The sequence below is a fragment of the Brienomyrus brachyistius genome, chromosome 21 (assembly GCF_023856365.1).
Source record: "Brienomyrus brachyistius isolate T26 chromosome 21, BBRACH_0.4, whole genome shotgun sequence".
In the NCBI taxonomy this organism is placed as follows: domain Eukaryota; kingdom Metazoa; phylum Chordata; class Actinopteri; order Osteoglossiformes; family Mormyridae; genus Brienomyrus; species Brienomyrus brachyistius.
Window position 1 is genome coordinate 3,488,331 of NC_064553.1, and position 17,227 is coordinate 3,505,557.

At 48.5% G+C, this 17,227-nt stretch overlaps 1 protein-coding gene and 1 non-coding gene across 4 annotated transcripts; one reads left to right on the top strand and one right to left on the bottom strand.

Moving 5' to 3' along the window:
* Positions 1-120: 120 nt before the first annotated feature.
* Positions 121-194, bottom strand: trnai-aau (transfer RNA isoleucine (anticodon AAU)). The gene has a single exon. It is a non-coding gene; the product is annotated as a tRNA-Ile (tRNA).
* Positions 195-787: 593 nt separating this feature from the next.
* On the top strand, positions 788-15,809 carry LOC125716750 (long-chain-fatty-acid--CoA ligase ACSBG2-like). 3 transcript variants are annotated; one of them, XR_007384396.1, is made up of 16 exons: positions 4,075-4,360; positions 5,411-5,537; positions 5,677-5,783; positions 6,337-6,605; positions 7,929-8,017; positions 8,276-8,396; positions 9,094-9,174; positions 9,392-9,541; positions 9,738-9,914; positions 10,605-10,786; positions 11,019-11,261; positions 11,725-11,942; positions 13,095-13,234; positions 13,815-14,061; positions 14,423-14,611; positions 14,645-15,809. XR_007384396.1 is itself a non-coding variant. In XM_048989405.1 (15 exons), exons 2-15 carry the CDS (start codon positions 5,434-5,436, stop codon positions 14,530-14,532), a joined length of 2,238 nt encoding a protein of 745 aa, XP_048845362.1. In that variant the 5' UTR covers positions 788-1,309; positions 5,411-5,433; the 3' UTR covers positions 14,533-15,809. The 3 variants fall into 3 exon arrangements, 2 of the variants coding, with proteins under 2 accessions (XP_048845362.1, XP_048845361.1); XM_048989405.1 differs by lacking the exon at positions 4,075-4,360 and adding an exon at positions 788-1,309 and having other exon boundaries at positions 14,423-15,809; XM_048989404.1 differs by having other exon boundaries at positions 14,423-15,809.
* The last annotated feature ends 1,418 nt before the right edge of the window (positions 15,810-17,227 follow it).

The following is a 17,227-nucleotide window of genomic DNA, read 5'->3' on the forward strand; positions in this document are numbered from 1 at the left end:
GAAAATCAAATTATGATTAATTTGCAATTCGTTGAAGAGTACAGGTACTTCGGAATGTTTCCCTCCGCATAAACAATATTGCTCTCAAACATACACCGGTGAGAGTGAAACAAAACTCCATGGCCCGTACGGGGCTCGAACCCGCGACCTTGGCGTTATTAGCACCACGCTCTAACCAACTGAGCTAACCGGCCACAACGCCATGATTGTACCTGGAACAGCACTGTAAAGTTTCAAACAGGATATGGCACACTTTATTTTACTGTGGAATGTCTATATTACTTAAAAGGTAGGGAATTTGTGTTTTGACCCTATAATTAATATAAGATTATTCAAGTTCACCTGAATTAATTTCCATGTATACTTGCCTGTCACTTTTATCAAAAGTAACTTGCACAGCTTGGAGTTTTGCACTTTATTAACAGGACATTTTACTGAAAACTTGAAACACTGAGAACCATTATTCTCTGCTGAAGCGCTAATGGAAAACTGAATGTGTAATTTGATCGTCACCCAGGAGATGGCGCCATGTTTTCAATATCGGTCAGGTCAGGATATACCAAAGTTCACATGGTTGGACCAAACCTGAACCACATAACTGGCAATATGGTCAGGTTTAACTGACTTAACGATGTGCATCCAAACACAAAATATGTAATCAAGAAAGTTACAATTGCCATTTATGGAATTAAGTGGAATAAAAAAACGCCATTGTCACAAAGCAAACAAATCAAATCAATTCTCTTTGTTTAATTTGTATGCGCTGTAAATTCATCTTTAATGTTTGTTTTATGACAGCAACTAAAAGCAACGTTCATTTACAAAACCATACAGGGAAATCCTTTCGGCTGATCTCGTCTGTTCTGTTTATTGAAAAAAAAAAGATTTGTTCCAACGATGCAGAAAAAGTACGTAAAGTGAAATATAATTCGTGCAACAAAAACTATTAGCGATTGCCAGGAGCAACAGGCATCAGCGGGTAGGTACACATCAGGAAAGCTGGACCCGATCCCGAAAAATATGACGAAAAATATGCTCAAGAATAACATCGGGTCCTTACTGTACAGAATGTAAATTTAAGTTATCGACGAAATGATGTCTTTCGGAGTGTCCAGCAGGCCCACGGAAATCAACACATTGCGGCGCTACTCACTCGCTTCCGCAGTCACGACACAAGGAAGGAGATCAAGCAATTAACACGTGAGCATCGCGGAGTCGGGCCATAGGGACAGAGTAACGTTCAATATATCGCGTCAATAACTTTCTCCCGGATTTATTCAATAAGCAACGCATTACTTTACCGCATTAGGTAAGATAATTCTGGATGAAATGGCATATGTATCTTGTTTGTTCAGTCTGTCATTACAAAAATGGAATGAGAAGAATTTTAATATTTTTCTAATATCCTGTTGTTTCCTGAAATGTTGCGTTAGTAAGATATTATGTGTCTATTCAATATGCGGGGGCTATTATTTAACAATGAAATACCAATGTATTCGTTGCTTTACGTTTCATAATGTCTCCCGCACTTAAAACTGGCAGTGCTTATTAATAACCCAGTGCTTATTATATTTTCCGCTGTACTTCATCGCATTTACTAGCCGGCAACTCATGAATCATCGTCGTACTATATAGATCGACGGCTGTGGCGTTCGAAGTGCCTCCGGGTTTGGAAAATTATTCGTAGTTAAATCCAGTTCTTTAAGTAACCAGCCACCCGCTTTTTGCGCATTGTGCGCCATAAAACACCTGTAAAGGGGGACTGGAAATAACCCAGAAATCCAGCGTTTGGTGTGTCGGTGTCTTTACGCTCTTTGGTCTAATAGGTTGCACATAAACAGCTCGCACTATAGACACGCGGTTCGTTTCTGTGCGGCAAATATACTACAGGAAATTTCCCCAACTCGGTCAAGTGCAAAATGGGAGATGACTCATTGAACATAAAAAGTAGAGTTTCAGTAAGTTGCATGACATTAAAAAGATGGTTTTGTTATTACTTGCTGCTGAATAATATATGGTCGTATTACATGTAAAAGCAGGATGTACAAAAAGAAAAAAATGTTCACGTAGCTTTTCAAGCATGCGAATTAAAATGCTGTCTGAACAGATCAAACAGGATGGTTAAGTTTAACTCAAACGATAAATATGACTCCGTCTAATGCTATGATCCTCTGGTTAGCTGTGTTCTTCTTGTTATTTCCACAATTTCTGTACGGTGATTTCCCCCTAAGCTAAATGAAAACTTGAATATGTTTAACTAGGTTACCAGATTGTTATAGTGAAATTCTTTGACCGCAGTTTGATTTGTGCCATTCGTATGGTAGTTTTTATGGGAAACGTCTCAGCCATTAGTGACCTCAGCTCAGGACGAAATACTGATTAGTCTTTACTAAACCAAAACGTTTGTAAATGGACAGTCCCAGAACGTTTAAATCAGTAATCCTGGCGCATTCATGAAGGTCATGCCTCTGGAATTCTGCTCCGTTGGTATGCATTATGCAAATACTTTCTTACGGAACTGGTTAAGTCACTTTTAACGTTACCTTGGGAATTAGATGCCTTGTAAGTCATTAAAGGTTTTCGTTAATCAGCCCGTCCCTTTCGCATTTCAAGTGCTCTCCAATCTCAGTGGCGATCGAGCACTATCACATTTTACTTTCAGTTACAGCTGGTTCATATGAGGCCTGAGTGTATGTGTTTTATAAATGTCTGTGACGGTTGGTCGACTGCAGTGACGGGGGTTTCGGTTTGTGACAAAAGAATTGTGAAGATAAAGCATGTCATTTGTCAGAATGGCATTTCTAAGACAAAATCCCAATTAAAATACTTAGCTACAATCCTGCATTAAAATAGCTATAAAATACTTGCATTAAAAAAAGCTTTTAATTCACCAGACTGAGAGTCTTGTGTAGATCAAAACATAAAATCCAGTTTCATCTGGAATGCATTTTTTTGTAGCTTTTTGGATATTAATGTTTACTTAAGTTTATCAACTGCGTTAATGGGGTCAGTGAAACCAAAGAAATGTAACCCTGCCCCCCCCCCCCCCCCCCCCCCATTCATCCATCTAGGCCTGGACTCAACTGGCCATCCGACATTCTCATAACATTTTCCAGGTGGGCATTATCGTGGGTGACCCCACAGTGCACCTTATTCCCAGTAACATTACACATGCTCACATACCTGCATACAAAAACACGCATGAACACCAGATATGCACGTTGCATTCTGACATGTAAAGGCGTAGACCGATAAACCGGGCTTCCTGAGCGCTGCGGTCTCCCGCACCGGCAGCTCGCACCTGACCGCACCGCTATACTCGTGACTCTCCTTTTAATTGAATATTTTATTACGTGGACAACAGTGCGTCGGGTTTATTGATTTTATATTTTTCCCCGCAGTGGGATTTCAGTAGTTAACAGGGGGGGGGGGGGTTTAAGGCGTGTTTTGTGGCTAAACTGACTCTTGCTTCCGTATCTTTGCAGAACCACGCTAACGGTGATCTGCTCTCGGTCAAGTCTGAAGAGAAACTTGCGTTTCATTGTCGCTTTAGACCTGCAAATGGACTGATCCACCCATTCTTCATTAACCCTTTGATCCATCCGAATACCCCTCTGTATTGGTGGGCTTGGGCCATCCAAAATGACCCTTTGTGTTTTATAAGTTTTACCCAAGAAAGAATTACGTGAATACCTGATGTGCAAATGACTAAATAAGGCCGCGTTTTTCTGAAAAAAAAATTGTTTTAGTGTGTTGCTCATCATAAGAAGCTCATATAGAAGGTTTTTACTTTTTTTTAAACTGGTGTGGCATAGATATTCAGCTATAATGAAAGAATTCAAGGGCGGGACTGAGAGTGTTTGGCTCTGAAATTTAGCCGTAACTGACAAGGTTTTTTAGATCACGGTGGGACGTGATCTAAGCTCAGTGATACCATCTATAGGGTCGACAGGACACCGATGGTGGCTGCATGTTCACGGCTGTATCGACGCCCCCGCCCTAGGCATCGCCGAAAGTGCCCTAGAGTAACCCCGCTGCCGCGGGCGCTCAGCTGCTGGCCGGAGCCCCTCCCACTGCCTCGCGCGTGCAGCTGTGGTGAGACGATGACATCTGGCCAATGACGGCAGGATAACACAGTGTCGTATATACGCATACGGGCCGTACAGGGGTGCGGCGGGAGGGGGCGTGGTCACGCACCCGCCTACAGAGGGGGCGTGGTACTACTTACAAGGGTGGCGTGATGTATACGCCTAGGAGAACCGGTGTGCTGATCGGGACTTAAGATCGGAAATCGGCCACCAGTCAGTACCGCTGGAAAGGTTTCGAGCAGACTTATGAGCGCTGATCTTAAGAATGCGTCGTAAGTACCTATGCGGGAGGACGTTTATGTAATAATATTTGTTAAGTATAAGCTATGTGTCTTATGTTTACCGTGTACGGTGGCTTATATAGAAGGTGATCTTGTGAGAGACTATTACTGCTTTAATTTTGAGCTTTGACTTTTTTTTTCGTGCCTGAATTTCTCTTTTCTGAAAGCATAGTGCCTGACCCAGATGTGCAGCCTGCCTAAGTCAGTGAGATTTTAGGGAAATGTTTTTCCAGATGTTATACCTCTAAGGGGTAGTGGAATGGGAGGAGAGATGTGTGTGTGTGTGTGTGTGTGTGTGGCTCTAACAGCTTCCAACGTAATCTCAGCAGTGAACCTTAGGAACGTTAAAAGGTGTCTGTTTGAGGCGCCACCCATTTCTCCAGCAGCATTTTCATGTTTTACCCACACTGCGGTCGCTCTGAATGCCTGCGTTTGCCTTTCAATTCAACTTTTCCACAGCATTTATGTGGTTCATCCAGTGGAATATTCAGGGCTCTCCAAACATTTAGACGGGAGAGAGGGAAATGTTCCGGCATCTCATTTACAGGGGGAGCTCAGCGCCTCACTGGATGCCTCGTGACCGGCCAATGTCCCCAGACGCCGCCTGTTAAGGTCACAACCTTGATTAAGCGCCATTTCATTTGACTGTTTATATAAACAAAGGCAAATCAATATGGATGCTGGCGAGGCGAGTGCTAAAGAGGACGTGGACTTGCAGGCTGAAACAGTCGCAGTGCGGCTGTCTCTCATCACATTCGGCAGACTAATCAGAAAATCGTCTGGGGCTCCTGGGATAATCCTGCCGTGGCCTTTACAGCTGGCAGGAAGTCCGTGGTTACAATGCGGGGGGGGGAAGCACTGTAATTTTTCTGTTACAATAATTAGTGCCTTGTCTGTGTCCTGCCGGAGGGGACAGGTTTTAGGTATTATTCGGTTTATTATTTTATAAAGATGTCCTTCTCATGTCCTTCTCATGTCCTTCTCATGTCCTTCTCATGCTTTGGCGCCTTCCCCTCTAACCACTCCCCCCCCCCATGACAGTGACAGACTGCGACCTCCCTGCCATGTCCGCGACAGCCGTGATGGACCCTTCCGGGCACGTAGGGCACGTATCACACTGTACTGATGAGGCCTCGGTGGATATTGTTGCCGTGGATACTGTCAGCAGGTAGGCGCCAAAAGTCCCACTAAAGGATGCCCACACTCCTCCGTCAGGCATGACCCTCCTCTGTGTCGTCGGGAAAGCCCTGCAGACGGTGCGCTGGGCCCTGACCCCACAACCACAGCTGTCCTGTGTTTCCTCCCAGCGAGTCATCGGAAGACGATTCGGTGGGCGAGAGGGACGAGGGTGCGACGACTCCGGACGAGCCCAACATGACCCTCGACAGCGCACTGGAAGTCCAGTCTCAGAAATGTGAGTGCGTGCCCAGAAGAGGCGCTGACCGCACGCACACACGCAGCGGGATGGGAAAGCACGCACCTCCGGCTGACCTCGCCTAACAGGAAGTGCCGGGCAGGAAGTCTTGCCATTTCCCTTTCTCTAAATAAGCCCCCCCTCCCCATTCCCGATCACGTACGAGACCCAATCTCAGCTCTGCAAATTAAACACGCTGTTTCCGGAGTGCCTCTGTGGCGTGTCACTGACATCCTGAGGGTGGTGCCCACCTCAGCTCTCCGCGACGTAAACACCGGCAGAAGAGAGAGCACTGAGGTCTCTGTGCCTGACCCCATCGCGTCGCTCATAGGCTGCAGCGTCAGGATTGCGTAGCAGCTCCCAGGCCACAGTTTCAATTCCTCGGTTGTCTTTTACTCAGGACTCGAATCCACATCTCAAGGGTTAACCCTCCGGTCACTGCAGAGTCACACTTCTGATTTATCCTTCGTTCATTAAGGTCGGGGTCCTCCTGCCTTCCCAGCTCTCTAATGAATTGCCCCCCCCCCCATTTCTCCGTCTGCTCCCTCCCTAGCTGAGGCTCCACGACCCTCATCGCTCGCTATGGTGACCCCCGCCTCATCTCTGTGGACCTCCCGATGTGACGGGGAGGTCAAGCTGAGGATGTCTGAGACAGGCTTGGCGTCTGAGCAGCCAATAATAGTGTCGCAGCTGCTGGCCCGTGCCGTGGAGCGCTACGGGGACCAGGCAGCCCTGGCCTGGAAGGAGGGAGAGCAGTGGAGTAAGATGTCCTATCGGGAGTACCACCAACGGTGCAGGACCATCGCCAAGAGCTTCCTCAAGGTGAGAAGCAAGCTGGGTAACTCCTGTATTTCAACAGACTCAGGTGTTACAGGCTTACTCGAGTGTTACAGACTGCCCTGTGCTGTTACAGACTTACTCAGGTATTATAGACTTAAGTGTTACAGACTTACTCGAGTGTTACAGACTGCCCAGTGCTGTTACAGACAAACTTTTTGGTCACTTTTTGGAGTTTTACGTAATGTTTCACCTATGGAAACGGTTGCCTAGCTGACTTGAGGGGACTGAGGGCACGTTTAGATTTCCAGTACAGGATTATTGTCTGTGACAGGAATCAAGGGAGATGAGCACCTGAGAGAGACTGTGACCTTGTGAGAGTGACCGCGTGAAAGTGGCCATGCACATGTGACTCTGTGAGAGTGACCGTGACTGTGAGAGAGCGACAGTGAATGTGTGAGAGTGACCGTGACCGTGTGAGAGTGACCGTGTGAGAGTGACTGTGAGAGAGTGACAGTGACTGTGTGTGAGTGACTGTGAAAGAGCGACAGTGACTGTGTGAGAGTGACAGTGACTGTGTGAGAGTGACAGTGACTGTGAGAGAGTGACTGTGTGAGAGTGACTGTGAAAGAGCGACAGTGACTGTGTGAGAGTGACAGTGACTGTGTGAGAGTGACAGTGACTGTGAGAGAGCGACAGTGACTGTGTGGGCGTGACCGTGACTGTAGGAGAGCGACAGTGACTGTATGAGAGTGACCGTGACTGAGAGAGCGACAGTGACTGTGTGAGAGTGACCGTGACTGTGAGAGAGCGACAGTGACTGTGTGAGAGTGACTGTGACTGTGAGTGACAGTGACTGTGTAAAAGTGACTGTGTGAGAGTGACCGTGACTGTGAGAGAGCGACAGTGACTGTGTGAGAGTGACCGTGACTGTGAGAGAGCGACAGTGACTGTGTGAGAGTGACCGTGACTGTGAGAGAGCGACAGTGACTGTGTGAGAGTGACCGTGACTGTGAGAGAGTGACCGTGACTGTATGAGAGTGACCGTGACTGTGAGAGAGCGACAGTGACAGTGTGAGAGTGACCGTGACTGTGAGAGAGCGACAGTGACTGTGTGAGAGTGACCGTGACTGTGAGAGAGTGACCGTGACTGTGAGAGAGCGACAGTGACTGTGAGAGAGTGACCGTGACTGTGAGAGAGCGACAGTGACTGTGTGAGAGTGACCGTGACTGTGAGAGAGCGACAGTGACTGTGTGAGAGTGACCGTGACTGTGAGAGAGCGACAGTGACTGTGTGAGAGTGACCGTGACTGTGAGAGAGCGACAGTGACTGTGTGAGAGTGACACATGTCCACATGTCTCTGGCAGCTGGGTCTGGAGCGATGGCATGGTGTGGGCATCCTGGGCTTCAACTCCCCCGAATGGTTCATCGCCAACATTGCCGCCATCATGGCTGGGTGAGTCAGAAGGACCATGTGAAACTTCCCTGCGTGGGACAGCCGGCAGTGTATTGGTTAAGGACGGTTAATCTGGACATTTCTTTGCAGGGGTAGGAGAGTGCTTTCATTACCTTTGACAAAGTAACGTGAATATCCTGAAAATCCTGCTCCTTAAATTATGCAAGTGGATTAGCGGGAAGCACAGAAAAAATGTTAATGAGGGCAACGCGGCCTTTGCCCCAGCCGGCGGCCTAACTGACCTTCTGGGTGTCCCAGGGGCCTGGCTGTGGGCATCTACACCACCAACTCGCCAGAGGCCTGTCAGTACGTGGCGGAGAACTGCAGGGCCAGCATCATCGTGGTGGAGAACCACAAACAGCTGCAGAAGATCCTGCAGGTACGGACCTCCACGCCACCCACGTCCAGCTGAAAGTCTGGAAACAACAGTGTATCCCAGCAACCGCACCCTGAAGAGAGATGAGACCTGTTTTGACGGGGTGGCAGTTCCTGGGTTGCCTTTGTATGGCCTGTTTAATTACGTTCCAGTAATTAACTGCGTTCCAGTTTTTCAAACACATCCAGGAAGTTTGATTGGTTGAGCCTCCGCATTAGCAAAAGTCCTTTGTGTTCTGCCTTTTGATAAGTGTGTTTGTTAGGTGCACAGAACCCCCAACTCCTACGGCACTGTGCAATAGGTGGTCAAATTAATTGTTTAAAGCTTTATATGGGTAGCAAATGTCTCTGACCTTCGATCAGGAAACACATTTTAAAAGCTGACACACAGTGATAAAGCACTTCAACTTCAGACAGCGGCATTTTTAGCTATTGAAAAGACCAGGGGGTAAGTCAAATTTACCTGGGAGTTTTTTTGAAGGAGGATTGGCATTGGGGCTAAAATAGTCGGCTCTTTAGCTCCGAGTGATCGGACCTAACCACGCCTTTTACAGCAACACGAAGATCATTGAACCATTGTTTTATTTGGCTGCCTAAGACCTGCACAGTGTTGCACAAAGACGTACCTGCATTGCGATTGAGATCGGTTCTGTCTCATCTCCTCAGCCTTTTCTCATGTGTCACATCACCCTGTGCTATAGGTACAAGACAAACTCCCCCATTTAAAAGCCATAATCCAGTACAAAGACACGCTGAAGGAGAAGCGACCGAATCTATTCACGGTCAGTGTTTCTTAATTCTTTCTAATTTATGTTACTGCTGCTTTTATCTGCCGGTGATTGGAGTGGAACGTGCCTGCTTTGTGTCACAGCTCAGCGTGTTCCTTTCTCTTTAAGCTGGTCTCCTGTGGAGTAAAATCCTGATCCAGTCTTGAAAACCCTGCAAAAACTCAGACCTCCGATCATGCTTTTGTAAGCTTTGTGACTGTGCTTTGTCTAGTGGGCGGAGCTTGTGGAGATGGGTCGGAATGAGCCCGACAACCGACTGGATGAGATAATCGCCAGTCAGAAGCCCAGCCAATGCTGCAGCTTGATCTACACCTCTGGCACTACTGGCCAGCCCAAGGGCGTGATGCTCAGCCACGACAACGTGAGTGGTCCACCCACTTCGCGCTGCTCGACCAATCACGAACCACCTGTTTTTTCCTGTTTTTTTTTTTTTTTTGTTAATTTTTTATCGGAGTTGATCTGTTTCTGCAGTTAAGGCCGTTATGGTCTGACCGCAAAATGGGGAAGTTCCATCAGTGCTCCTGTGCGCTGCCTGATCATCGGGGCTCTTTGCACAGATCACCTGGACGGCCCTAATCGCAGCAGAGACAGTGAATCTCAGTGACGGCGCCGTCAGCCAGGAGGAGATAGTCAGCTATCTGCCACTCAGTCACATCGCCGCGCAGATGATTGACATCTGGCTAACCATGAGGATTGGGGGCGTGGCCTATTTTGCTCAGCCCGACGCCCTGAAGGTGAGAAGGGGGTGGGCTTTGGGGTTCTGCTGACCATCCAACACGTGACCCATTACACTACTAGTTCTGGTCTGACCCAGTAGAACCTCATTAGAAATGAGCTATGTTACGTAACACCACATTCACCACCACTTTGGACCGTCTTCGCCCTGGATTCCCCCCCCCCCCGCTCCCACCCCACGTGATCTCATTAAGTTAACCCGTCCTCGTTATCCAATTAGGGGTTATGTTGTGGCAAAACCCCCTTGAGACGTGCCCACGAGGGCCCCCCCCCCCCCCCTTCACTCGCACCAAACGCGACCCTGAGTCACGATGCCTCTCATCCCACAGGTCTCAGGGTGGTGCCATGGCAACACGCCAGCCTCCCACCGTCCAGACGAGCGTTCTGGATCTCCTCCGGGTCGGGCTGCAGGGGGGGCGGGGCCATCACAAAACCCCTTTTGTCATTTATGTTTCGCTTTGCCTTCCAACCCAAACAATGGGTCTCTGGGGGTGTTTTGTTGCTGTACTCTTTGTTTTTGCCACGGTTGTGCACAGTGGGGTGAATTTGCTGTCCAGGGAGTCTCCCAGCAGACTGCCCCTTTATTTTCTAGAAGCTTCTGTCGTGTGGCTACCGGTGGGGAGCGACCGATATGTGCTCCATGGCACCAAGCCCTTCTGACCTTAAACCCCCCCCCCCCGTGCCCCCAGGGCTCGCTGGTGGTCACGCTGCGGGAGGTACGGCCCACGGCCTTCATGGGTGTGCCGCGCGTCTGGGAGAAGATGCAGGAGAACATGAAGTCAGTTGGCGCCAAGTCCTCCACCGTGCGGCGCAGAGTCGCCGTCTGGGCCAAGGGGGTGGGGCTACAGACCAACCTGGGCAGGATGCAGAGGTAGGTCCACGCCCCCCACCCCCACAGTAATGATCACCGAAGCTGTTTTAGTCTCATTTAGCCTGATAGAACATTAACAGACTATCAGTCTGTGAGATCCTTATCTTGTATAAACAGTGATATGTTTCTGTTTGTCCTTCCTATGACGGCACTGTTTGTGTGTATTTCCTTTCTCTTTAATGAACCTTTGTTAATGACTCGCCCCCCCCCCGCCCCCATTCCCTCCTGTCAGCAATGGCTCCGTACCCGGGAGGCCCCTGAACTACCTGCTCGCCCGGCAGTTGGTCTTCCGGAAGGTCCGCAGGGCGCTGGGCCTGGACCGCTGCACCCGCTGCTATACAGGCGCGGCGCCCATCGCCAGGGACACGCTGGAGTTCTTCCTCAGCCTGGACATCCCCGTGTACGAACTGTACGGCATGAGCGAGTGCTCGGGCCCCCACACCATCTCCCTGCCCGACGCCTTCCGACTCACCAGGTGAGGCACCATAGGGCTCATTTCTGAACTCAATGGCAGATGGATACTCAGCAGCACTTTTTACCACCAATCCAACTGCCGAGGTTTGGGAGCCCCCTGTGGGCTACAATCATTACAGTAATGCAGGGGGAGCCTCCCAGGAACAAAAAACCTGCCCTGTGGATGCTCACTGTCAATTACCTGGTCTTTATTAAACGAGTGTCTTTGTTGGCTCTCCCACCGACAATGAAAGACCCGAGGCAAACATCAGTAGAACATTTTGGAAATTTTGGAGGCCTTTAATATCGCAGTGGGAGTGGCCAATCATCTGGCTTTGCCTTTCCCCATTGGTTACTTTGTTGCTTTCATTTTTGTGAAACCAATCAGACACTGACAATATGCATGTCCCGCCCTCCATGACTTCTGAAGCCTTGATTCACTCAGCACTCCTGCTCACTTTTCCTCCCCCCCAACCCCCCACTAGCTGCGGGAAGGTGATCAAGGGCTGCGAGACGAAGATGGTGAACCCGGACGGCGAGGGGAGCGGCGAGATCTGCTTCTGGGGCCGCCACATCTTCATGGGCTACCTGAACATGCCCGAGAAGATGGAGGAGGCGCTGGACGCGGAGGGTTGGCTGCGCTCTGGGGACCTGGGCAAGCACGACGCCGAGGGCTTCCTCTACATCACCGGCCGCATCAAGGGTAGGCTGCACCCCCACCCCCCTCCCAAAACACACGGGGCGTCACCCCATAGAGTCAACTCAAGCCAAGTCATACTCTCCATATACAGGTAAACAGTGGCAGGGAACAGTGTTTCCCCCAAGACCCCGGTGCGGTATCCAGCCAGCATGTCACAGGGAGACAGTGCTCAAAATACACAGGACACTGCGAAGACAGGAGGGGCTGGACACAAGGGTTTATATACATAGTACAATATGTATGTCGAGGGTATTCATACCACCTGCAGTTCAGGCAAAGGAACCTGGAGAGATAATCTAATGCTAAGCAGGTTTGGGCCTGGCCAGTACTTGGATGGGAGACCAACTAGGAAAGCTGGGTTACTGCTGGAGGAGGTGTTGGTGTGGCCAGTAGGGGGAGCCCATCCAGTGGTCTGTGTGAATCCCAGTGCAGTGACAGGGAAGCCCATCCAGTGGTCTGCGTGAATCCCAGTGCAGTGACAGGGAAGCCCATCCAGTGGTCTGTGTGAATCCCAGTGCAGTGACGGGGACACTGTGCTGTAAAAATGGTGCCGTCCTTCAGATGAGACTTAAAACTGAGATGCTGACTGTCTGGGGTCATAAAAGATCCCTGGGCATCTTTCGGAAGAGTAGGAGTGATACCCTGATACCCTGGCTAACATAGCCCACTGTGGCCCTTTCAGATCTGGCCTCCTAATCATCCCCTGTATCTATTCTCTCCTGCCCCTTCACCACCTTAGCTACTCTGGGGGTTTGGTGGGCAGCAGGGTTCTTCGTGTCTTTGCCAGAGATGGAAAGTTCAAGAGTCTGTTTCAGCAAAACTGTGACTCTTTATGCCGAAAGAGATAAACTGATTGGTTGAAACAAAACCTTGGTCTGGATGTTTTACTCTGGTCCCGACAAACCCAGAGACGAAGCTGATGCTGAATCTTCCGGAATGTGATGCAGTGTCCCTGAGAGACTTGTTGCTTAGTCCCCGTTACGTACGTGCGACTGTGAAGATGCAGCACATTACATCGCGATGAGCAGGCGCTCTGCCTCAATGGGTGCGTCACCGCCCGAAGACAGGGACTATATTAGCATGAGAAATGACACGCAGTTGCAGTTTGGTACAGGTTAGCAGGAGGCTGAGCCCCATGTGATTCCATGTACCCAGAGCTGATCATCACGGCTGGCGGGGAGAACATTCCCCCAGTGCCCGTCGAGGATGCGGTTAAGGAGGCCATGCCTCTGATCAGCAACGCCATGCTCATCGGGGACAAGCGCAAGTTCCTCAGCATGCTGCTGACTCTCAAGGTAACGATCTTCTGCACGCGCCCTCTGACTCCGTGGCCCCGCGCTGCAGGCCTTTCCAGAACTTTCCATGTACGGCTGTCTTAGTCTGCAGGCTTTCATCTTCAAGTAGTGGCTGAAATTCGGATTGTAACCACGTGCGAACACAGTGCAGGGATGTGTAGGTGCCAGTTATTATTGCAGAGGACATGCAAATGACACACGAAGAGGAGGCCGTAGTCGAACCCACAACCTTGGTGGTTTGAGTCACAATATAAACACTGAATATGAGAATCCTTTGATCTACACAACGATTTGAATACGGATGCAAAATGTCTAAGGGCATCTAGTAGCCTGTTAGTTATTTTTAAAAATCTGTTTCGTTTTTTAAATATATGCAACTGACAATATCCAAATCAGGTTTGATTATTATTGATTAATAAATTAATAAATAAATAAATATCTATTAATAAATAGAGTAATAAATACAGTACTTGTTGAATTATAGTACAATTTAACCGAGAAGTCAGAGTATGTGAAGGCAGCTATTGTTTAGAATGAGAGGCACTCCCCCTTGTGGTTGAACTGCTGCCCTGCACCCCAGTGCCAGATGAATATGGAGACGGGTGCCCCAGAGGACGAGCTGACGGCAGATGCAGTGGAGCTGTGCCGGAAGCTGGGCAGCCCCGCCACGCGCGTGTCCGAGATCGCGGGCGGCCGGGATCGAGCTGTCAACGCTGCCATCCAGGAGGCCATCAACAGTGTCAATGAGCACGCCACCTCCAACGCGCAGCGCATTCAGAAGTGGGTCGTCCTGGAGCATGACTTCTCTATCCCAGGGGGAGAGCTGGGTGAGGACCGCCTCAGTGTGGGGACACTTAACCTTTAAAGGCATAGCTCGTTGCAAGCTGTCCTGCTCAACAGCAAGCCTGTCGCTTACTGTCCCTTTAAAAATGTTCTGAGGGCAGAACGAAAAATAATTGGTTGAGAGTAACAACCAATCAGACTATAGTGGAGGCAGGACCAAACAATCAGATGTCTTGGTCCCACCTCCTCAAGTTGCCTCTACAGTTGTCTACAATCTGATTGGTTGTCTCTCTGAACCAATCATTTTTCATTCTGCCCTCATTTTTATGCAAGTGAGACTCCCATGAGCTTTAAAAGTATACAAAATGGTTTATGACACTCAGTCCCCTTTTCCCACCTACTCAGGTCCTACAATGAAGCTAAAGAGGCCAGAAGTTTTGAAAATCTACAAGGAGCAGATTGAGAACTTCTACAAAGAAGTGGTAACAGCTGAAACGCCCCTGGCCGGCAACTAAGAGTTTGTGGCCACATGCCCCGCCCCCCAAACAAAAGGGTGTGGCTGCATGCCCCTCCCCCCAAATAAGAGGGTGTGGCCACATGCCCCACCCCCAAATAAGAGGGTGTGGTCATATTTCCCATCGCCAAACAGGACTTTGTCACATGCCCCAAACAATCACACACACACACACACATGAAAAACCACCCGAGACTCCTACAAATGTCAGGTCAGCTGATTGTGTACATTTGCTGTTATAAAAATGTAATCCAATGAGGGAAAAAATATATGTATATTTATTCTTAAGAGAATTTTTTTGTAATTATATAATGTGGTTTCAAATGGGGCATTTTGTATAGTGTATTACTTTTTAAAAACTATGAAAATAATTTAAAAACTTTTTCCTGTACTAATTAGTCATCAGATAGCTGAGAGTTTTGATTTGGGATAAACCAACAATGGGTCCAAGAGAAGGGGGAGGCAGGTGGTTCCCTGTAGTGCAATAACGTGTGTTCTCCACTCATGGTGAGGGTATCTCCTGTAGTTTTACCCACTTGCCTTAAATTGTACCCTCACAAAGACCAAGGCGGGGACGACCGATTCATGGAACTCTTCCGAAGCCTGGAGGCATCTGTGCGTTACGCACCTGCTTGGATCCACACAGTGATGGCGGAATGTTTCACTCCCTTTCTGCGTGTGTGCAGTGCATTGTGGGTCTTCATTCACACATCTTTGTTCTGTTTTTGAGGTGATTAATGTTAATCTTACGCAGGATGAACCAAAGGTTAAAATAATCCCTCAGGGATAAATGCATTTTTTTGCCGTGTTTCCGTTTGAGTGGGTTTTTTTCTGCACTGCTGTCCTCGGTGAATCCGAAATATGGAATAATGTGGAATAATGCGACACAGAGCGACGGGGATTCTGGCTGAGCAAAGGGTAGCGGGGCGAAGAAGATAGCGGGTGACGCACCCCCCAGGCATGAGGTCAAATCCCAACCCAAAGCATGAAGTCACCCCCCGCATCTGTGACCACCCGTCTAGAGACTGGGCTTTCTGGATTCCTCTCCTAACCACCACTTCTTCTGCTAATGCCGTGCTTGGCCACTGTCACCATCACAGTCACGTTCACGCTGGACAGGCCGCCGCATGCGTCCCGCCTCCCAGGCACTGGCATTCGCTTAAGACTTACTTGAAAGACTCATGAGATGAAGGACGTCTGTTTTTGAATATAAAATGCCTGTAGTCCTCGATTTCCTACTGCTTTGTATGCAATAAACATAGAGCCGTTTTGACAAGAGACTGTTCAGCTCATGTTTCCTAACTGTGTTTCCCTCACGGCAATTACTAAAATTCATGAACTGCACAAAACCAAAAATACCGTGAAACATATAGTAGACACACATTTTAATTTGGCATCATCATCAGAAATGCTGATCTGCTTATCATCACTTAAACTTTAAACAACTGGTCGTTAACTGGGACATTTAAACACTAGCTGGTGTTCAATTCAATTACAGTTTTGCGGTTCGATTTCATTGATTATCGGACAATGTCCCCTCAGCTTTGACAGCTGGACATTGTAGTGTAGTAACTCAAGCATAATTCCCCATTATGAGAGCAGAGACCAGGTGTCTATGGACCTATGTACTGCGCCACCTACGGACACAGCTGTGTCTCAGCAGGCTAGATTGATAAATGTTGCAGTTTATCTTTAAACTTCATACTGTCAGTATAATGCAGCAATGGCCTTCTGGGTAAAACCCAGGTTCTTTATCAAAGAAGCCTGCGTTCTGCTGCATTGAAGGCAGTTTGTACACGGGCTCCAGGACTAGAACACATGCCTCCTTCCCCATCTGCTTTAAATGATACACAGAAATAGCAGAATCTCTTTCATGAAGATTAGTGGGAATCGAGAGTGGTAACTGGAAACGGCCTGACAGCAGACCTTTTAAACAATGCATTCATCACAATGCAAATCACCAGGAAGAGAAACCCTGTTCTCAGATCAGATCTGCAGTAAAAATGTGAAACGCACCTTGAGCCATTTGTTTATCTAGTCTGAGTTTCCCCAAAAGGTTGGACCAATGCCCCCCCCCCCCCTCGCTCATTTTGGGGGCAGGCCAGAAAAAATGTTACGTTGGACCAGAAAATTCCCCAGGAAGAGTTTGGGGCCCCCAGCGCCATGACCTTCACACGACCTTTTCCATTCACGCCCCCCCCCCACCCCCACCCCCACCCCCGGACATGAGCAGAAACTCAGGCGCCAGAAAGTACTCAATGACTTTATTATTATTATCAATAATAATAATAATAATAAAAACAATAATATGATTAAAAAATAAAATTAAAATAAAATTAAAGGTTCTTGTTACAACTTGCATCGTTTGGCCACACGGTGGCGTCGCATGCCAAGTTAATACCAAAAGTCACGACGGCAAAAGAGAATTCCGCACTCGCTGATCCACTTGCTGTGAAGACGCCCACATTTACAACAAAAAAAATTCATAAAAACTGAACTCCAATTTCACACCCCGTGCCTCCCCCCCCGCCCCCCACACACAGACACACACACACACACCCAGCAGACAGCCTCCTGGCAACAGCAGTGGGCTTTGTGTGGGCAACACTGGCAGTGCCACCAGGTCCAGGAGCAGCTGAGTCACCACTGCTTCCATCATCCATAAATACACACGGTATATACTCTCACCTCCATTC

What these genes read in the sequence shown, in the direction of transcription:
- LOC125716750 (XM_048989404.1), top strand. An exon ending in AGCTGCAGAAGATCCTGCAG is followed by an intron (nt 8,397 to 9,093) that starts GTACGGACCTCC and finishes CCTGTGCTATAG; the next exon opens with GTACAAGACAAACTCCCCCA. An exon ending in TGATGCTCAGCCACGACAAC is followed by an intron (nt 9,542 to 9,737) that starts GTGAGTGGTCCA and finishes CTCTTTGCACAG; the next exon opens with ATCACCTGGACGGCCCTAAT.